This window comes from Heptranchias perlo, chromosome 20 (assembly GCF_035084215.1).
Source record: "Heptranchias perlo isolate sHepPer1 chromosome 20, sHepPer1.hap1, whole genome shotgun sequence".
Classification (NCBI taxonomy): domain Eukaryota; kingdom Metazoa; phylum Chordata; class Chondrichthyes; order Hexanchiformes; family Hexanchidae; genus Heptranchias; species Heptranchias perlo.
Genome location: NC_090344.1, coordinates 45,464,313 through 45,481,011, shown reverse-complemented (window position 1 = coordinate 45,481,011; position 16,699 = coordinate 45,464,313). Strand labels below are relative to the sequence as shown.

The following is a 16,699-nucleotide window of genomic DNA, read 5'->3' as shown; positions in this document are numbered from 1 at the left end:
CCTCACAAATCTCATCCTTGTCTCTTAGTACTCGGGAATAAATGCCATCCACTTCTGGGGATTTTTGTTTTGAGCCCTTTTGGCCTGTCTAGCACTAACATTTAATTTGTGTTAAAGTCAGTAATTCCATTTGGATTATCGCTAATCAAGGAAGGCATGTTGTTCATTTCTTTTCTTGTGAATACTTTTTTTTTCATTCATGGGCAAGGCCGGCATTTATTGTCCATCTCTAATTGCCCTTGAGAAGGTGGTGGTGAGCCGCCTTCTTGAACCGCTGCAGTCCGTGTGGTGAAGGTTCTCCCACAGTGCTGTTGGGAAGGGAGTTCCAGGATTTTGACCCAGTGACGATGAAGGAACGGCAATATATTCCCAAGTCGGGATGGTGTGTGACTTGGAGGGCAATGTGCAGGTGGTGTTATTCCCATGCGCCTGCTGCTCTTGTCCTTCGAGGTGGTAGAGGTCGCGGGTTTGGGAGGTGCTGTCGAAGAAGCCTTGGCGAGTTGCTGCAGTGCATCTTGTAGATGGTACACACTGCAGCCACTGTGCGCCGGTGGTGAAGGGAGTGAATGTTTAGGGTGGTGGATGGGGTGCCAATCAAGCAGGCTGCTTTGTCCTGGATGGTGTCGAGCTTGTTGAGTGTTGTTGGAGCTGCACTCATTCAGGAAAGTGGAGAGTATTCCATCACACTCCTGACTTGTGCCTTGTCGATGGTGGAAAGGCATTAGGGAGTCAGAAGGTGAGACACTCGCCGCAGAATAGCCAGCCTCTGACCTGCTCTTGTAGCCACAGTTTGAAGAAATTTATCAATTAGTGTATTGATTATCCGGCTTATCCACAGTTTTGACCCCATGAGTATCTTTTAGGATTCTCAACTCTTCTGTGGCCACCCTCTTATTGTTATAATGCTGAAAACATTTCCTGTTGCTATGTTCTGCATCTGCAGCAATACTTTTTTCCAGGGCTCACTTTGCCTGACTTTTTTCTTTATCTGAACCAGAAGTGCATTGCATGGTCCCTGGTGTTCGGTTCAGCTTTTTGAAGTTAAAGGGGCAGTTCATTATTTGACTTTCTACCTCCCATGGGATGAACTTCTTTCACTTCCTTATGTCCTTGATGTACCTCCTTTCTTGTCTACTCTATCTTTCTTGAATGCTCCATACTCCTCTGTGTGGTATTATTATCCTCTGGAGTTAGCCATGTCACTCATATTCTTACTACATTCTAGTTTATACCACAGCAGTCTACAGATCAGGCATCTAATCCAAATGCTTCTGGCATTTGTGTATATTCACCTTACTGTAGATTTCTCTCTTCTCTTGCCCCACTGTCTGGTACCTGGTACCTGTAGATCCCTTTGCATTATTGTGTTCACACATGCCTGTTAGCTGCTTTCAACTCTTCATTCAGTCCTAGTTTGGATCCAATTTCCTTTTCACCCATCTCCCATTAATCTAGTTGCTCCTCACAAGTCCTATTGTTCCTGCTTTGTTTAGATGCAACCCATCTCTCTTGTAATAGTCATTTTTTCACCGAACAAAAATCATATGTTCATATTTACAGCGGTATCTGTTAAACGAGTATGAATTCTGTAAAATCTGGCTTGTACTCAGCATCTCCATGTGCCGTTCCATGTTTTCTAAACATATGTGAGCAACTTGGACACCAATACAACTTACAGGGTTTTTAACCAGATTTTATGGAACTTAACCAGAGAAGCTGGTACTGGCAGAAATAATAGGACACTGATAAAAGCTTTCTCACCAAACAATATAAATGCTATGACAGTGATGTCAAACAAAACAGACAGTAGTAAACAAAGTATGAACCTATCAAGTAGTCGAGATTAATATAATGGATTGGGAAATCAGTGTTAATTCACTGTCAACTTGACAGAAAAGTGAAAGTATTGAGTAATCAATCATACTTTGCAACATAATAATTTGTTTCTCCATTTAATCTCTTCATTCTTTTTTGTCGCCACAGAACCGAAGCAGATTTCCTCAAGTCCCATTCCAATAACAAACCCATCAAGACAGAGAAGAGATTCGGACAGGTTCTGTCAGCTCTGTAATGCCTGGTTTAATAACCCAATGATGGCTCAACAGCACTACGATGGTAAAAAACACAAGAAGAATGCAGCTCGAGCAGATTTATTAGAACAACTTGGACAGACACTAGACCCTGGAGCTCTTAGAGGTAAACAAAATTACACAGAATTGAAGTTCATGGCATTTCGCTGTACAATCAGAGTTGCTAAGTCCCATGGGCAGGATCGTGGTGCACTCCATTTAGAGCATCAATGCATGGAATCAGAGAGTAACCAATCACCAGTGCAGTCACATTACTCCATTCAGTTCTCAGACTCAGTATTCCCAGTTTGGGGAGGTGTTGAGCAGAAATAAGATATTTTGCCTTTAGTAAATGAATCCATCAGTGGGTGAACTGTCCTCAGGTTGCTTGTGTCAACTTATTAGCATCTAATTTGGAACACCTTTGACAGATGCTTGGCAGTAAGTTGCCTGCCGACCTTCCTGACCCAGCAAGATCAGGGAAGAAAAAAGTCCTCTATTTCAAACACTTCCAGGAGTTCGGTTCACCCTACCTCAGCAATCACCTTCAGCCATATGTCCCTGCCCATGCACTCCACTCCCTCTGTTCGCCAATCCTTGCTCCACCAATCAGCGGCCACTACCCTCTGGCATTCCCTCCCTTTATCTCTCTGCCTTACCATCTCGCTGCCCACTTTCAAAGGCCTTCTAAAGATCCTCCTCTTCGATCAACTTTCAGATCCGCTCCTTCCCTGTTTTCTACATTTTCCCTGCAACTCAGTGTCCACATCTTTCTGTTGCTCTATAAAGCGCATTGAGAGACCGAGAGAAGTATCAGCCAATCTGTGCTAGGGGAAATTATTTTTTATACCAGTCTGCAAATACAACAGAAATTGCAAAATCTGGTGACCAACAACAAATATCAGCTATTTGTTTTGACCAGAAAGCAAAAGGTATCAGTGTCAAACCAGATCTAATTTTAGTGTGTCTGCATGCTGGTCATAATCCAACAGTCAAGGTTCTAATTGAAATAACAGATCTTAATAATAACCTTTAACGTCATGTTATATGGTTATTATGGGGATGTAATGAGAAATTTTCTTTTCCTACCCACTTGAATTTTATTAAAATAATTGAGATTTAGTCTCATTTCATTCAGTTATGAATTCATTACTTTTATATCCATTCAATTAATTTATTTTTTATTTTATCATTTCTGTTTTCCTTTTAACTTTTTTCATAAAGTTGTTTTTTGAAGGCTTTATTAATTTATTGCAATATATTTTATTTAAATTCATCTTCAATAAAACTTACATGGATTGATTTTAATTTCAAACCACAGTATTTATTTCCTCATTTTATTGTTAATGCTGCTGCTTTAATTTCCTTTTTAAATTTTAACATGGTACATTTATTCTGCTTTTCTTTTCATGCAGTTTTAGTTCATTAACTTCACTTATAATGCGTTTCATTTTTGTTTGTCGTTTTAGTTAACTCTCTTGGTGTTTTTGAACATTCAGTTTATTTTACCCTAAGGCATTAAAGTTCTGAAGGTTTACAAACCAAGATTATTTTACTTCTTTGAATTTACTGCTTGGATTTTTTATCCAGAGAAGTCAGGCTGCAATTTAAACAATTAAGTTTTCTTTCAAAATGCCTCGGCTGACTTGCTGCCATCAAGCCCTCACAAAAACTGAATAGGCTCAGTCTGTACTCTAGAAACTCTGTACATGTTATCAGTATCTCAGTTCACTGTAGCTGTCTAAGCCTGGCAAATTCCTTTTGCTCCACTGGCCTCTATTAATACAATCTACATCTCATTTCTTGTGGTAAGTCAACGTTACGCAGTTGCAGGAAAGATAGGGAGGGAAGGATCTGGGGGTGTGGAAGGAGACCTCACCAAACAATGGATTCGGAAAAAAGTTGTCAGCGATCAGAGCGATGGATAGGAAATTGATAACAATTCAAATCATAAAGTTTTTTTATATTAATCTATTTGTGGTATGTGGCTGGTAAATTTAAATTTGGTTTCTGTATCTTGGGAGAGAGTCTCTCAGATGCTTGTGTGTCTGCTAATTTATTGTCCGTGTGCTGTGGATGATGTAAATCATTGCAACTTGTCACTTGAAACACATTATTCCTATGCAAATATGTTTTGATTGCAAAGCAAGTAGCAACCACTTAACACAGACTATTTACTTTGTTCCGAAAAGAATCAGATTGAAGGTAAAAGGCTTGATAGCATATGCAAACAGGCTGGGGACTAGTGCCTCGGTGGAGTTCTGGAATCCATCTTCAATTTGGTTAGCTTTGTTCAGATGTGCAAGACATCATTTGATTTCCTGGATCTGAGTTTTGAACTTCAGAAGGAATAAGAGAGATAATATGAGGCAGTGTTCTGACAGCTGTTGAATTCTTCTCAGTCCACTGAGATCAAGGCTAAAAACTCCATGTTAATGGATGGAACTCCTGTCCAGATTATGTTATGGACACTGGCCCAGGTTTAGTATTTAGTAACAGACAAGCCAAATGTCACGTCGTTTGTTTTTATTGTATTCAAGGAGGTATAAGTTAGAAATTCTGTAACCAAGTGAAATCTGTTATACTGACTTCATGTTAATGTTTAACATTTACTTCAAATAAATCTGATTTGTAAGTCTAAGTCACACAGTCTGTTGGAGTGTTTATTCTTCTGCCAACCAAAGACTAGGAGAACATGAAAGGGCTTATGTCAATTCAGTCAGCTTGTTGCAGAAACAAGGGTTTCTGTTGGACCCCTGGGCAAGCTACATTGCCAGATGTTGTTCATATAAAATGACACTCTAGGTCATAATGGATGAGGCCTTGCTTACGGCAATAGTCCTTTGTACTGAAAACAAGAGAAATATCTGAGTAAATTCTAAAATGTAACAATCGGTTTAGAAACAAGTAAAAGTATGTGTTTTTTGGTTGGTTCTTGTAAAATAAATAAATAAGCTTTCCTTATCCTCACATACCACAGCTACATAATTAAATGCATCTAACATAGGAGAGCAGCTCTTAACCTTTACTGTCCGGCTGTTTAGTGTGTAGGTTTTATAATCAGGGCCAAGAAATATGCACAAAATTAACAAAAGATTAAGCTAATTTACATCTTTCCTTCCTTGTCAAATATCTCTGCAAAAATACTTTTACTAAAAATGTTCTGCTGAAACACACATTTAAATTCCAGACTTCAATTCAGAACCTCCCTCTGAACTTGAATAAAGCACAGTCCTTTCAGAATTTCTGTTTGTACTAACCATTCTTTGTAAGTTCTGAGATGACCAAAAATTACGGAAATGCAGCCGGTGTAACCATTTAGAACACTTTACAAAATGTAACATTTAAACACTGCTAAAGTTTAAAATGCATAGTTTCATTTGTCACACATTTAACATGTTATAATTGCTAAATGAACAATCCCTTGTATGAGAAAATAAGAAATAGAAGCAGGAGTGACCATAAAAGCCCCTCGAGCCTGCTCCGCCTTTCAATAAGATCATGGCTGATCTTTGACCACAACTCCACTTTCCTGCCCGATCCCCATATCCCTTGATTCCCCGAGAGTCCAAAAATCTATCAATCTCAGCCTTGAATATACTCAATGACTTAGCATCCACAGCCCTCTGGGCTGGAGAATTCCAAAGAGTCACAACCCTCTAAATGAAGAAATTCCTCCTCATCTCAGCCCTAAATGGCCGACCCCTTATCCTGAGACTATGCCCCCTAGTTCTAGACTCTCCAGCCAGGAGAAACAACCTCTCAGCATCTACCCTGTCAAGCCCCCTCAGAATCTTATGTTTCAATGAGATCACCTCTTATTCTTCGAAACTCCAGAGAGTATAGGCCCATTCTACTCAATCTCTCCTCATGGACAACCCTCTCATCCCAGGAATCAATCTAGTGAAGCTTTGTTGCACCGCCTCTGAGGCGAGTATATCCTTCCTTAGATAAGGAGACCAAAACTGTACACAGTACTCCAGGTGAGGTCTCACCAAAGCCCTGTACAATTGTAGTAAGACTTCCTTACTCTTGTACTCCAACCCCCTTGCAATAAAGGCCAATGTGCCATTTGCCTTCCTATTGCTTGCTGTACCTGCATGCTAACATTTTGTGTTTCTTGTACGAGGATACCCAAATCTCCCTGAATATAATATATAGTAGCCTACATTTCTTTCAGCAGTTACCCCAGAACGAGGTCATGATTTAGCAGTTTTTTGATATTTTATGAAAAATAACCAAACTTGGGTTACTTGCAATGTTGCTAAAAATAGGTTCCCTGGGGGATTTTGTCCTCAGTAATTTTTCATCAATGCATAGGAGTAGAGGAGTGATGCAAGGCTTGCAAACAAAAAGTTCTGGCACATCTGAATGGCAAGACTTGCTGTCAATCTTACTTGCACAAATTGTAGACGCTCTGTTACCTTGAGTCTCTTCAGTTGTCAGAGATAGATTTGGGAAGCTCCACTAACACAAGCCTCATGCTTCTTTAAGAGGCACAGGCCCCCTACAGAAAAGGCTATTAGGAATTTCAAACACAGAAAGTTCTATTGTCTAGATAAGTTTAATTATTTACTTGTAAATTTAGTAATTTTTGTCATCTTTATTGTGTCTCGCTGTTATATCTAAGAGCAAAATCGTCTGTTTGATGGGGATAAAAAAGATTTTCCAAAAATATTTTGAACAAATTATTTGGTTCAGCATTTCTTTTTTTATTTTAAAAAGGTAACTTATGCTGTTTGGAAATTCTGGGTTGGTTGTTTTCATCTGTACATGGCAGTTTTTTAAAATTGCAGCCACCTGAAAGATATATGTAATCATTATTGTTTTCTCGATTGAGAAAGTTTTATACCATTTTCTGTTGTGCACTCCAGTTGGGAGTTGTCTTTGCCAAGCTTTTACTCATCACCTGAGAGGAACGTGGAGGGTGAAAATTACATGCAATATCAGCACACTGACAATGTTAAGGTGTTCCAAAGAAATTCCTTGATCTTCTGTTTTCACAAAGATGTTAACCTGTTTATTTGACATGTTTGTATGCTGATATCATTGATTCGAGGAACAAGCTTTGATAGCTTCAATGGTCTTTTCTCATTCTTGACTCTTATTAAGGTAATTTTAACCTCACCTGCTAGGCGGGAATTGGGCAGGTTCGGGTTGGCTGTCTGTTTTACATGCTGCCCAAGTTTACTTTCCATTGACATCACTGGAGTCCAAAATCGGGTGGGACGTAAATCGGGCTGCAGATCCGATCCTGTCAGTTTCCCGCTGGGCGGGTTAGGTTAAAATTACCACCCCTCACACAAGAGTATGATTTCATCCCAATGCAGTATTGGTAGGTTTTGTTTGAATGTAGTCCTGTGAGACTGGATGGGATAATTTTACAAAATAATTTGGGGTTTATCCTGACGTCTGGCATTCTGCACATTGTTACAGTGCGTCACTCAACTCTAAAAGCCAAATTAAAGTCGTGCAATCCAAATGTTCGCGATTTAAGCCCAGATTTCAACACGGGGAGAGAGTGCAAGGCTCGGGCAGGTGGGCAGGAAGCACCCATGAGGCTCGGGCAATTTTAACTGCCGGGCCTTATTATAGTGTAAGAGGAAGGACCCCTGCCTCAATCCGGCGGGAATGACGAGGTGGCTGTCGGGCGAGAGTGGGATTTTGGGTGGCAGGAGGCTGTTACCGGGGACCCGGAACTAAGGTAAGTGGTGAAGGTGATGACAGTCGAGGTGGGGGGTGGAGGGGTGGGGGCAGGAAGTCGGGGAGGTCCCAGGGGCACTCCTGCTCCAACTGGCCCACAAGGAAACCTTGAAGAAATTAAAAATTGGGCCTCTTCTGGCCACGTTCCTGCCTGCCGCCAGGTTTCACTGGCGGGACCGGCACGGTGCGCGACCCAGGGTTAAAAATCGCGTTGGGGGTCCAAATGACATCATTGGACCCCCCGACTGTTCATATAATAACGAGGCCCCCTGCCTGCCTGTGGTGGGCACCTTCTCCACGATCGGAAGCAGCGCAGTCAAAAAGGCGACGAGCGCGAACGCTGAGGGAACACAGCGGGAAGCGCCCGTCCACCATTTCAACCAGCCACTCGCCCTGTTCCCGCCAGGTTTCCATTCAAGGCGCAGGATATTGGGTATTTTTAAACTCTGTTCTCTTTAGTGTTTACTACTGCTGATCAGTATTCAGTGGGTAATGCAAGAGCGAGATTTTGTTCTCTTATTTCTGCAACAAATCATGTTTGACACTGAATTGGTGATAGCCATTTACAGCCTGGCATACTGACAAGCTACCACTAATTAGAGACATAGCAAATAACTTCTCCCAAGTGTCAAATATATATATAGAAAACAGAAAAATCATGCAGAGCCATCATCATCTTTTTATTTTTAGGTGTGGGAAATCGATCAGTTGAATCTCAAATGATTAGCAGTTGACAAGTAACAAAAAATAAAATGCTAACGGATGAAAATTTGCAGTGTCATTGGGGAAAATCATGCATTGAATTTTAGAATGAGTTTTTGGATATCAAAATTTAATCCATACAAAACCTGTAAATTTAACTCATTTTTTTGGGATCAGCTGCAAGGTGCGTTTCACAGAATTTGAGAAATTTCAGCACAGGAAGAGAGGCCAGTGTAGTTGCAGCAGTGGAAGCTCCACATCAGAGCTATTTACTCGAATCCTAGTTCCCTGCTGTTTGCTTGCATTTGTCCAATTCTCCCTTGGATGTCATGATTGGCTCATTTTTAGAACCAGAATCAGCAAAAGAACCAGAGGCGACATAAGGGGAAAAAAAAATTTACGCAGCGAGTTGTTGTGATCCAGAATGCACTGCCTGAAATGGATGGTGGAAGCAGATTCAATAGCAACTTTCAAAAGGGAATTGGATAAATACTTGGAAGGGAAAAAAATTGCAGGAGCTACGGGGAAAGAGCAGGGGAGTGGGACTAATTGGATAGCTCTTCCAAAGAGCCGGCACAGGCACGATGGGTCGGATGGTCTCCTTCTGCATTGTATCATTCTATGATCCTATGATTCAGTACGCAGAACTTAAATGACTCCAGGGTTTTTTAACCTCCATTACCCCACTCATCGACCACAACTCAACCTCCATTGACCCTATTCTGATAATCTATCTTCCTTTTATTACTTGCCAGAACTCAGAGCTGGGAGAATTTATTTGAAAATAAATAAGTTTTAAAATTTCAGTTTGAACAAGAAACACGAGAATCACCAAGTCCAGAACAGGATTTATGCTGGAGTCAGAGAGGTCAGAATCATCACAGGAGTTTGGGTCGGGAGGTCAGGAGGAATCAGGGCTTTGGGTCGGGAGCTTAGCAGGAGCATTGGGAACCAGAATTTATTAAAAACCAAATTTAAAAACTCACTCTCTGTCTGTCACTGGAAAGCACATAGCTGAATAATAGCTGTGACTATGTAACACAAACATATAGTATGGGTTCCTTTGTAGAAAAGTAAATTGAACTCCAGTTGGAAAAAAAAATGTTTCATTGCTAACTTAATACAACTGATAGGCTTTTAACTGAAATAAACATTAATCCTTTCTCAGCTAATTGACAAATCTACCAATTTCTGTTGTATATCAAAGGAGTCTCTGGTACTTCGGTTGATATTGGAGGCTCTATTGTAAGTGCTTTTGCATGTGGTATTTTCTACCATTTCGCAAAAGATAAACTTATTTTTCAAAGGAGCAGAGATGAAGAGCAGGTAGGCAGTTCTATTTTATACAACCGCCCCCCCACCCTGCCTCATGCATCCATCTGCAGTCTAGATGACCACATAATTTGAGTTTTTCAATAGAAACAGCATTTATAATCAGTCCACACTCCATGCAGTTGTTTGCTCCTCTTCTTAATGAAGAAGAAAGTCAAGGTGGAGTGCTTCTCAAAGTATTTTCCCAGGCTTTGCCTTCCCCTAAAGAGAAATTTACCTTGATTTTAAAAAATGCATACATGCACATACTCACAGTTTACTCACATTATGGTGTGTTTTTAAACTGTGATGCACTTTGGTGAAGAAATCCAGTTTCTAAAACTGCACCATCCCATCACGAGGAATGGGCTTCCGTTTTTGTTTCAGCTGCCTTCAGTCCCATATGAAGTCAGCGAGATTGTAAATTCTTCACAGACCCATAAAACTTGTCAGATGTTTGCCACAAGTTAAATTTTGTTGATTTTGTCTTGGGATTCATTTCCAGGTTTTGGCACTACGCACAAAGCACTAATATCTTTGTTAACAAATTGTTGGCGAGTTTTCAGAGTTCTGGGGGCTTAGCTAGACAACTGGCAAAATGTCTGCCATCAGAACCAATATACGAGATGCTCGCACAAGATGAACTGAAGGATAGAACCTGTTCTCCTGGGTTTAAGTGATCACAACAGCAGCTCTCCTGATGGCGCAACGAGTACACACAGCATGGTACTGAGCTGTGCAGGCCAGATGGTTCCAGGTACACTTCACAATCTGTGCTGAATTACTTGATCACTATTCTTGGACGGCTACTCAAAAGTATGTGCTTGGGCATTCATTGAGGACAGGCTTGCTAATGATGCCCTCCACAGTCAAATAACCTCCTAACACTCACTCTCTTGGCTTGCATATGAAGAATGACCAGTAACCATACCACAGCAGGAGTCTATTCCTTTTGGAGAGGAGGAGTGGAGAATATTAGCAAGAAAATAAAAACACAGCCCATGAGCAAACCCTGCTTGTCAAGGGTGTTTTCACTCCCAGGAATCTCTTATGCCATATGTAGATAGTTATTTCAATATCTACTTGCATTTAACTGCTAATTTGCAAATATATTGCCTCTGTCCCTCCCCATGGACAGCAGGATCTGGCTAATTATCAGTCTCACTGACTGAACTGCAGTCACATTCCTGCTGTTTATGTTGGGACACCCCTGCCGCGCTCAGAGTAAGGAACTGCAGTCGAGATTTGATTATCCAATCAAGATGATTCTTCAGGGTAAATCTACTTTTCCCAGTAAACAACTGAAACCAACAAACTGAACACCATAAGTGTTCAGTGAGATATGTTCGGTCATTAATAAATCATGTTTAAATATCAATAATCCGGAGTCAGATCAGCTATTAAGTTTCAAGCATATCTTTTCCTTGAACAAGGCTAGTTTACAGGTGATATTTATGCATCAGTGGCATCGCTGTTTTGTGAGTAGTTATTAAAATGAAGGATGGCAACACTATAGAGTGCGATGTTATTGTATTTCCATTTTGTGCCAAGTGATAGTAGACACTGGGAGGCTGTGCCATGGCTATCAGTAAAGCAGAACCTCCTGTACACTTGCCTGGCCAATGTTACTTAGCTTCTAAGCTCTGAAGAGCATTGGCTAAAGCACAAGGTTGAGGAAGGAACAGCCAACCTTCGTAAAAAGACTTGACGTTGTGACACCATAACACAAGCTGAGTTTATTAGTTTCAGTAAACTTGCAAGGAATATGTCACAACTGCTAATCCTTCAGCAGAGATGTTGTCAACAATGGCTGTACTGGAAAGTCCACAGAGCCACTGCTTGCAAAAATAAACTCAGAAGTGAAGAAAAAAAAATCCCACATTGTATATTATATAAAATTAAAAATTTCAAGCTCAGGTCAACTGCAGCTCAGGACTGCAAACCACATGGGGCTTTGCTGCTGCAGTTTACAATAGTCTCTAAACCTCTCACACAGCTTCCTGGCTTATCGATTAAAGATAGAAAATATATACAATTCTTTGCACATTGTTTGTTTACGGGACAAGTACTATTGCGGTTGCCTTGTCTTAAGATGCTAAAAAGCTTGGTTCACAAGTTATATTGGTGCGTATTTTCTAGCAGGCTGCTGAAGTCTATGTTTAAAGCACAAGAACTAGGTTCACGTGCAACCCTTGATCTCTCAGTGGCTCGGTGAATAAATGCACTGTCTGTTGCAGTGAACCATACAAATCAGAAAAGTCCTAGATTCCATCCCTGGTTTGTGCTGATTTCCACCAGGGCAGCGATATCAGGGTTCCAATTGATGTCAGCATTCTTGGGCTAAAGAGCTGAAAAATTAATTGAACATTTCCATTCCTGATGGCTTCCTATTAATCTTCATGTGGATGTCAGGGTCAGGGAAGACAGAATTGAGTTTGGCTGCGATGTGAAGGCCTTAGAAAGGGTGCAGAAGAGATTTACTAGAATGATTCCAGGGTTGAGGGTCTTTAGTTACGTGGATAGACTGGAGAAGCTGGGGTTGTTCTCCTTGGAACAGAGACGGTTGCGAGGAGATTTGATAGAGGTATTCAAAATCATGAAGGGTCTAGACAGAGTAGATAGAGAGAAACTGTTCCCATTGGCGGAAGGGTCAAGGACCAGAGGACATAGATTTAAGGTGATTGGCAAAAGAACCAAAGGTGACATGAGGAAAAACTTTTTTACACAGCGAGTGGTTAGGATCTGGAATGCACTGCCCGAGGGGGTGGTGGAGGCAGATTTAATCATGGCCTTCAAAAGGGAACTGAATAAGTACTTGAAAGGAAAAGATTTGCAGGGCTACGGGGAAAGGGCGGGGGAGTGGGACTAGCTGGATTGCTCTTGCATAGAGCCTGCGCGGACTCGATGGACTGAATGGCCTCCTTCCGTGCGGTTACTGTTCTATGATTCTATCTCTGTAGTTATGTGTCCTATTGACACTCATTCATCTATTGTTAAAAAGAATGGGTTCATCCTTCCCATTGTTATTTTTGTGCAATCTCAGTGGTCCAGATGGGCCAACCACTGAAGCCAAATCAAACCCTGTAAAACTGTTAAAAACTTGAAAAAGTGACAAGTAACTGAGCTGCTCCAAAACCGTTCTGAGTGCAGACGATGAATGAGCAATCATTCTCCTGGGCTCTTTTTGAACTATTTAAACAGTGGACTTCCTATATCGAATTCCATTCTTGCAAATTAAAAAAAAAGAATGCCAGATGCCCTTCAAAAATGAATTAAACAATGCTGGAACTGCAAACCTCTGAGAAAAAATAATAGGGTCCTAGTACTCAGTTAGAAAGACAGAGACAGAGGGCCATGGACCTGTTGCAGGATGGGGAGAGAGATGGTACCTTTTTGGAGGTGTGAGAGGAAGAGATAGATAAATCCTGTTGGGGGGCTGGGGTCAGGAGATTGAGGTCCCATTGAACAGGTGAGGAGAGAGAGAGAGAGAGAGAGACCCTGATAGTAATGGGGAAATGTACTTCTATTTTACATTCCCCCTCAGAGTTGTGATGCCTGTCCATCAGCAAGCGGAGAGCAGATGGATGCAGGACTAGCTTCAGTAGTGTGTGTGAATGCCCATGTGGCAGTGCAACTGCGAGTCTGTAGGTCCATTCAATGGCTTCAGGCCAGGACTGAGACTCATCTGCTTTGGCCCCAGGATGTCATTCAAAGTACGACCGAACTAGGAGAGAAAGCTGCTGCTTCAAGAGCTTAACATCTGGCCCCTCAACATCCAATTGTTCCAGTATGAGCAGCGCACCCTGACCCAACGTCAACATTACCGTGACAAGCTTAGGGTGGTCCTCCTCTCGGGGATACTATGCACTGACTTTCCCCAAACTCTTCTCCCATTCATGCCACTGGGACCGTGCTATGGATGGGGACGGGAATGAAAGGAGACCCTGCTGAGGTTGGGGGCGGGGATAAAGAAAGAAAAAGGGAGAAATGCAAACACACATGGTAAAAGTGAGAGAGAGACACAAAAAGAATTGCAAAAAAGCGAAGAGCACAGAAGACAATTTGTCTGAGCAACACTGCAGGAGATGAACTAACTGTCAATGAAATATTGCCACTCGGACAAGCCATCTGATGGCTGCCATCACCTGGGCAACCGTAACTCAGCAAAAGTCACTGCCTACAGAAGAAGACGGGTAGAGGAGAGAACATAAAAATGGGCAGAGTCATTGACCTGAGCTAACATGGGGAAGCTCAGTTCCTGGGACAGCCAACAGCTAGTGTCACATAAGCTACCCTCGCACTCACACTGGGCGAAGATTGCAGCTTCCATCAGCTGCACCATGGGCTTTCCCATGCCAATGGTTTTACGTTAATCGCTTCATTCTTCTTTATATTTGCCAAAGGCACAAAATGTGATGACAAATGTCTGCAACCAAAAAAGTCAAAACGTTTCTGATCTTTAAAATCTTGGAAAGCCCGTGGGCAATGCACCTGCGTTTTTCTCAGACGGACTGGCAGCAGACAAGGTAACTTGCTGTCGATACAGGCTCAAAAACATTTACTTAATGATGTACAAATGAATTCCTTTGTAACATTTAATGTGTGCCAATTCTCCCTTTTGAAGTTCTGTAACTCTGTCTCTCAATCAAACATTTTAGAAGATAGAATTGTAAAAGTTTGCCAGCAATTCTGAAAAGATTCTCAGTTCATCCACTGATAGGATTGCCAATCCAGAAAATTCCTCTAATATTGCCAGATTGTTACGTGATTAAAGCAAGGAATATGAAAAATATTCCTACATGCAGATATTCCCAAGAAATCCACCTCTTTTAGTAATATCAAAAATGGTAACAGACAAATCAATTTGAGAACTTTTTTTTATAATATCAGGACTGTTCAAGTTGATATTCAGTTTAGAAAAAATATAATGCTCACATATCATGGACCTGTTTTTCAGGTAAATTTTTAATCACCTTCTCTGTACATACACGTCATAAAAACGCATGAAGGAAAATACTGAAGCAATGAACTTGGTGTGAAATTTTGCCGAACATTTAAGAAATACAATCTGCAGGATGCAATATGTACAACCGCATCCAATTGTCCAACCTAATTTAAAGCATTTTGTAATTAAATCTAATTATTGTGCTTCCGTAATTGGTGGATAATAACTGTGGGTGCACAATTTTAGGTCAGACCATGTAAAGAAAGCCCTTTGGCAGTGCTTCAACATTGGATCTCCAAAAGAGCAGAGTACCAAAACTGGTCATCATCAAGGGGTCATCTTCTTTACAACACGAAATCCAGTTACCGGAAGTGAATACTGTATAAATGTTGACCAAATATCTCTCTGGTTATGATGGATTCTTGTAGATGTGTGCAAGTCTATTGCAGGTGTGAATGAAGTATAATAGTCTTTTAGATGGGTAAAAAATGCTGGGAACTTCATTTCTGTTGATATATTATGTTTATTCTTCAAGCACGTGAAGAAAGTTTCGGCTGCAAAGAACAGAGAGTCCTCAAGTGATAAGTGGCGTCTCGCGGCTGTAATATTGTCTTGGAGTTCAGATATGAACCCCTCAATCATAGATTCATTGAAGGGGAAGCTGGATAAGTACGAGGGAGAAAGCAATAGAAGGATAAGTAAAGTGGGAGGAGGCTCGTGTGGAGCATAAACACCGGCATTCTTGTAACTCACAAACGAAAATGGTGTCCTCCAGACTCCGGTGAAAGAATGTACCTTGGAGTCGTAAAGAAAAAGCCATAATTTTCTTGAGATTTCACAGACAGCTTCACAAGTGAAACACTTGTTCTCTCTTCAAAACGGTGTGTGCCATTCGGAAAGCAAAAGTGTATATTTAAAAACAAAGATGAAAGAGCTTTGAAAACCAAACAGTAGACCTTGATAAACAGCCATTGTACAGAGTTTTTTTTAATTAACCTTCTTGGTTTTCTGTGATGGTTACAAGCAGTTTACAGTCTTTTAATTGGATTTCCATTATACTCTTTAATTGAGTATTTTCAACCCAGTTGAGGTGAAGTAGGAAAATCAAGGCAGATGGTAAATCAATGTAGAACGATTTGTTTTTCAGTTAATCCTTCATTTTCGTTTCACTTTGCCAGAATTTTCAATCAGAAACATTTTAACCTCTTCTTACAAGTACCTGCTGGGCATTGATAAGTCTGCTATTGCCTGTTTATATATTTTCATTGACCAATATAGAATACAATAGCAGAGAATGATTTGACACATCTTGCTTGTCAAGATCGAGAATTACTTGATGAAACAGGTTTCCAAATTTGTCAAGGACTTGTACTTGCAAGGACATGACTTTTGAACACGATCAGTGGGTTTTATTATTTTTTATTCATTCTCGGGATGTGTCGTTTTATATTCTTCCTTTTCAAATACATAACTCATTTCTTTTAAAATCTTCCTCAATAGCTACTTGTGGTAAGTTATTCCATATTCTTATCACCCTGTGTGTGAAAATGTTAACTTCCGCCTAATCTTGAGCCGAGACTGCCTGGGAACTGATTCGGCAACCAGTGGATACAATCTTTCACTATTTACCTTCTCAAAATTTTTCACAATTTGCAAAATCTTCACCGCACCCCTTTCTGTGGCCCTAATGGGGTGCCCAGAACTGTATGCAATACTGCAACTGCAACCTAACAAATGTCCTGTACAAATTCAACATCACTTCTTTGCTTTTTCATTCAGTGCCCCTACATATCCGACTTACCTTTTGATGTCCCTCTTGATCTACACTTCCACTTTTAAGGATCTATGTATCTGAAACTCTGGATCTCCCTGACCCTCCACTCTGAAAAATCTTAGTGTATACTTCTTTTCGATGTTCTTTATCCCCAAAATGTTGCACTTCGCACTTCTTGACATTGAACTACTATCT

The 16,699-nt window shown here is 40.8% G+C and overlaps 1 protein-coding gene across 1 annotated transcript in view; it reads left to right on the top strand.

Moving 5' to 3' along the window:
* Window positions 1-16,699, top strand: part of LOC137336039 (zinc finger matrin-type protein 4-like) — a 118,098-nt gene that overhangs the window by 64,316 nt on the left and 37,083 nt on the right. The window contains exon 4 of the mRNA XM_068001541.1: window positions 1,984-2,196. Within this exon, the coding sequence (XP_067857642.1) occupies window positions 1,984-2,196 (213 nt within the window). The remainder of the gene's footprint in view (window positions 1-1,983; window positions 2,197-16,699) is intronic.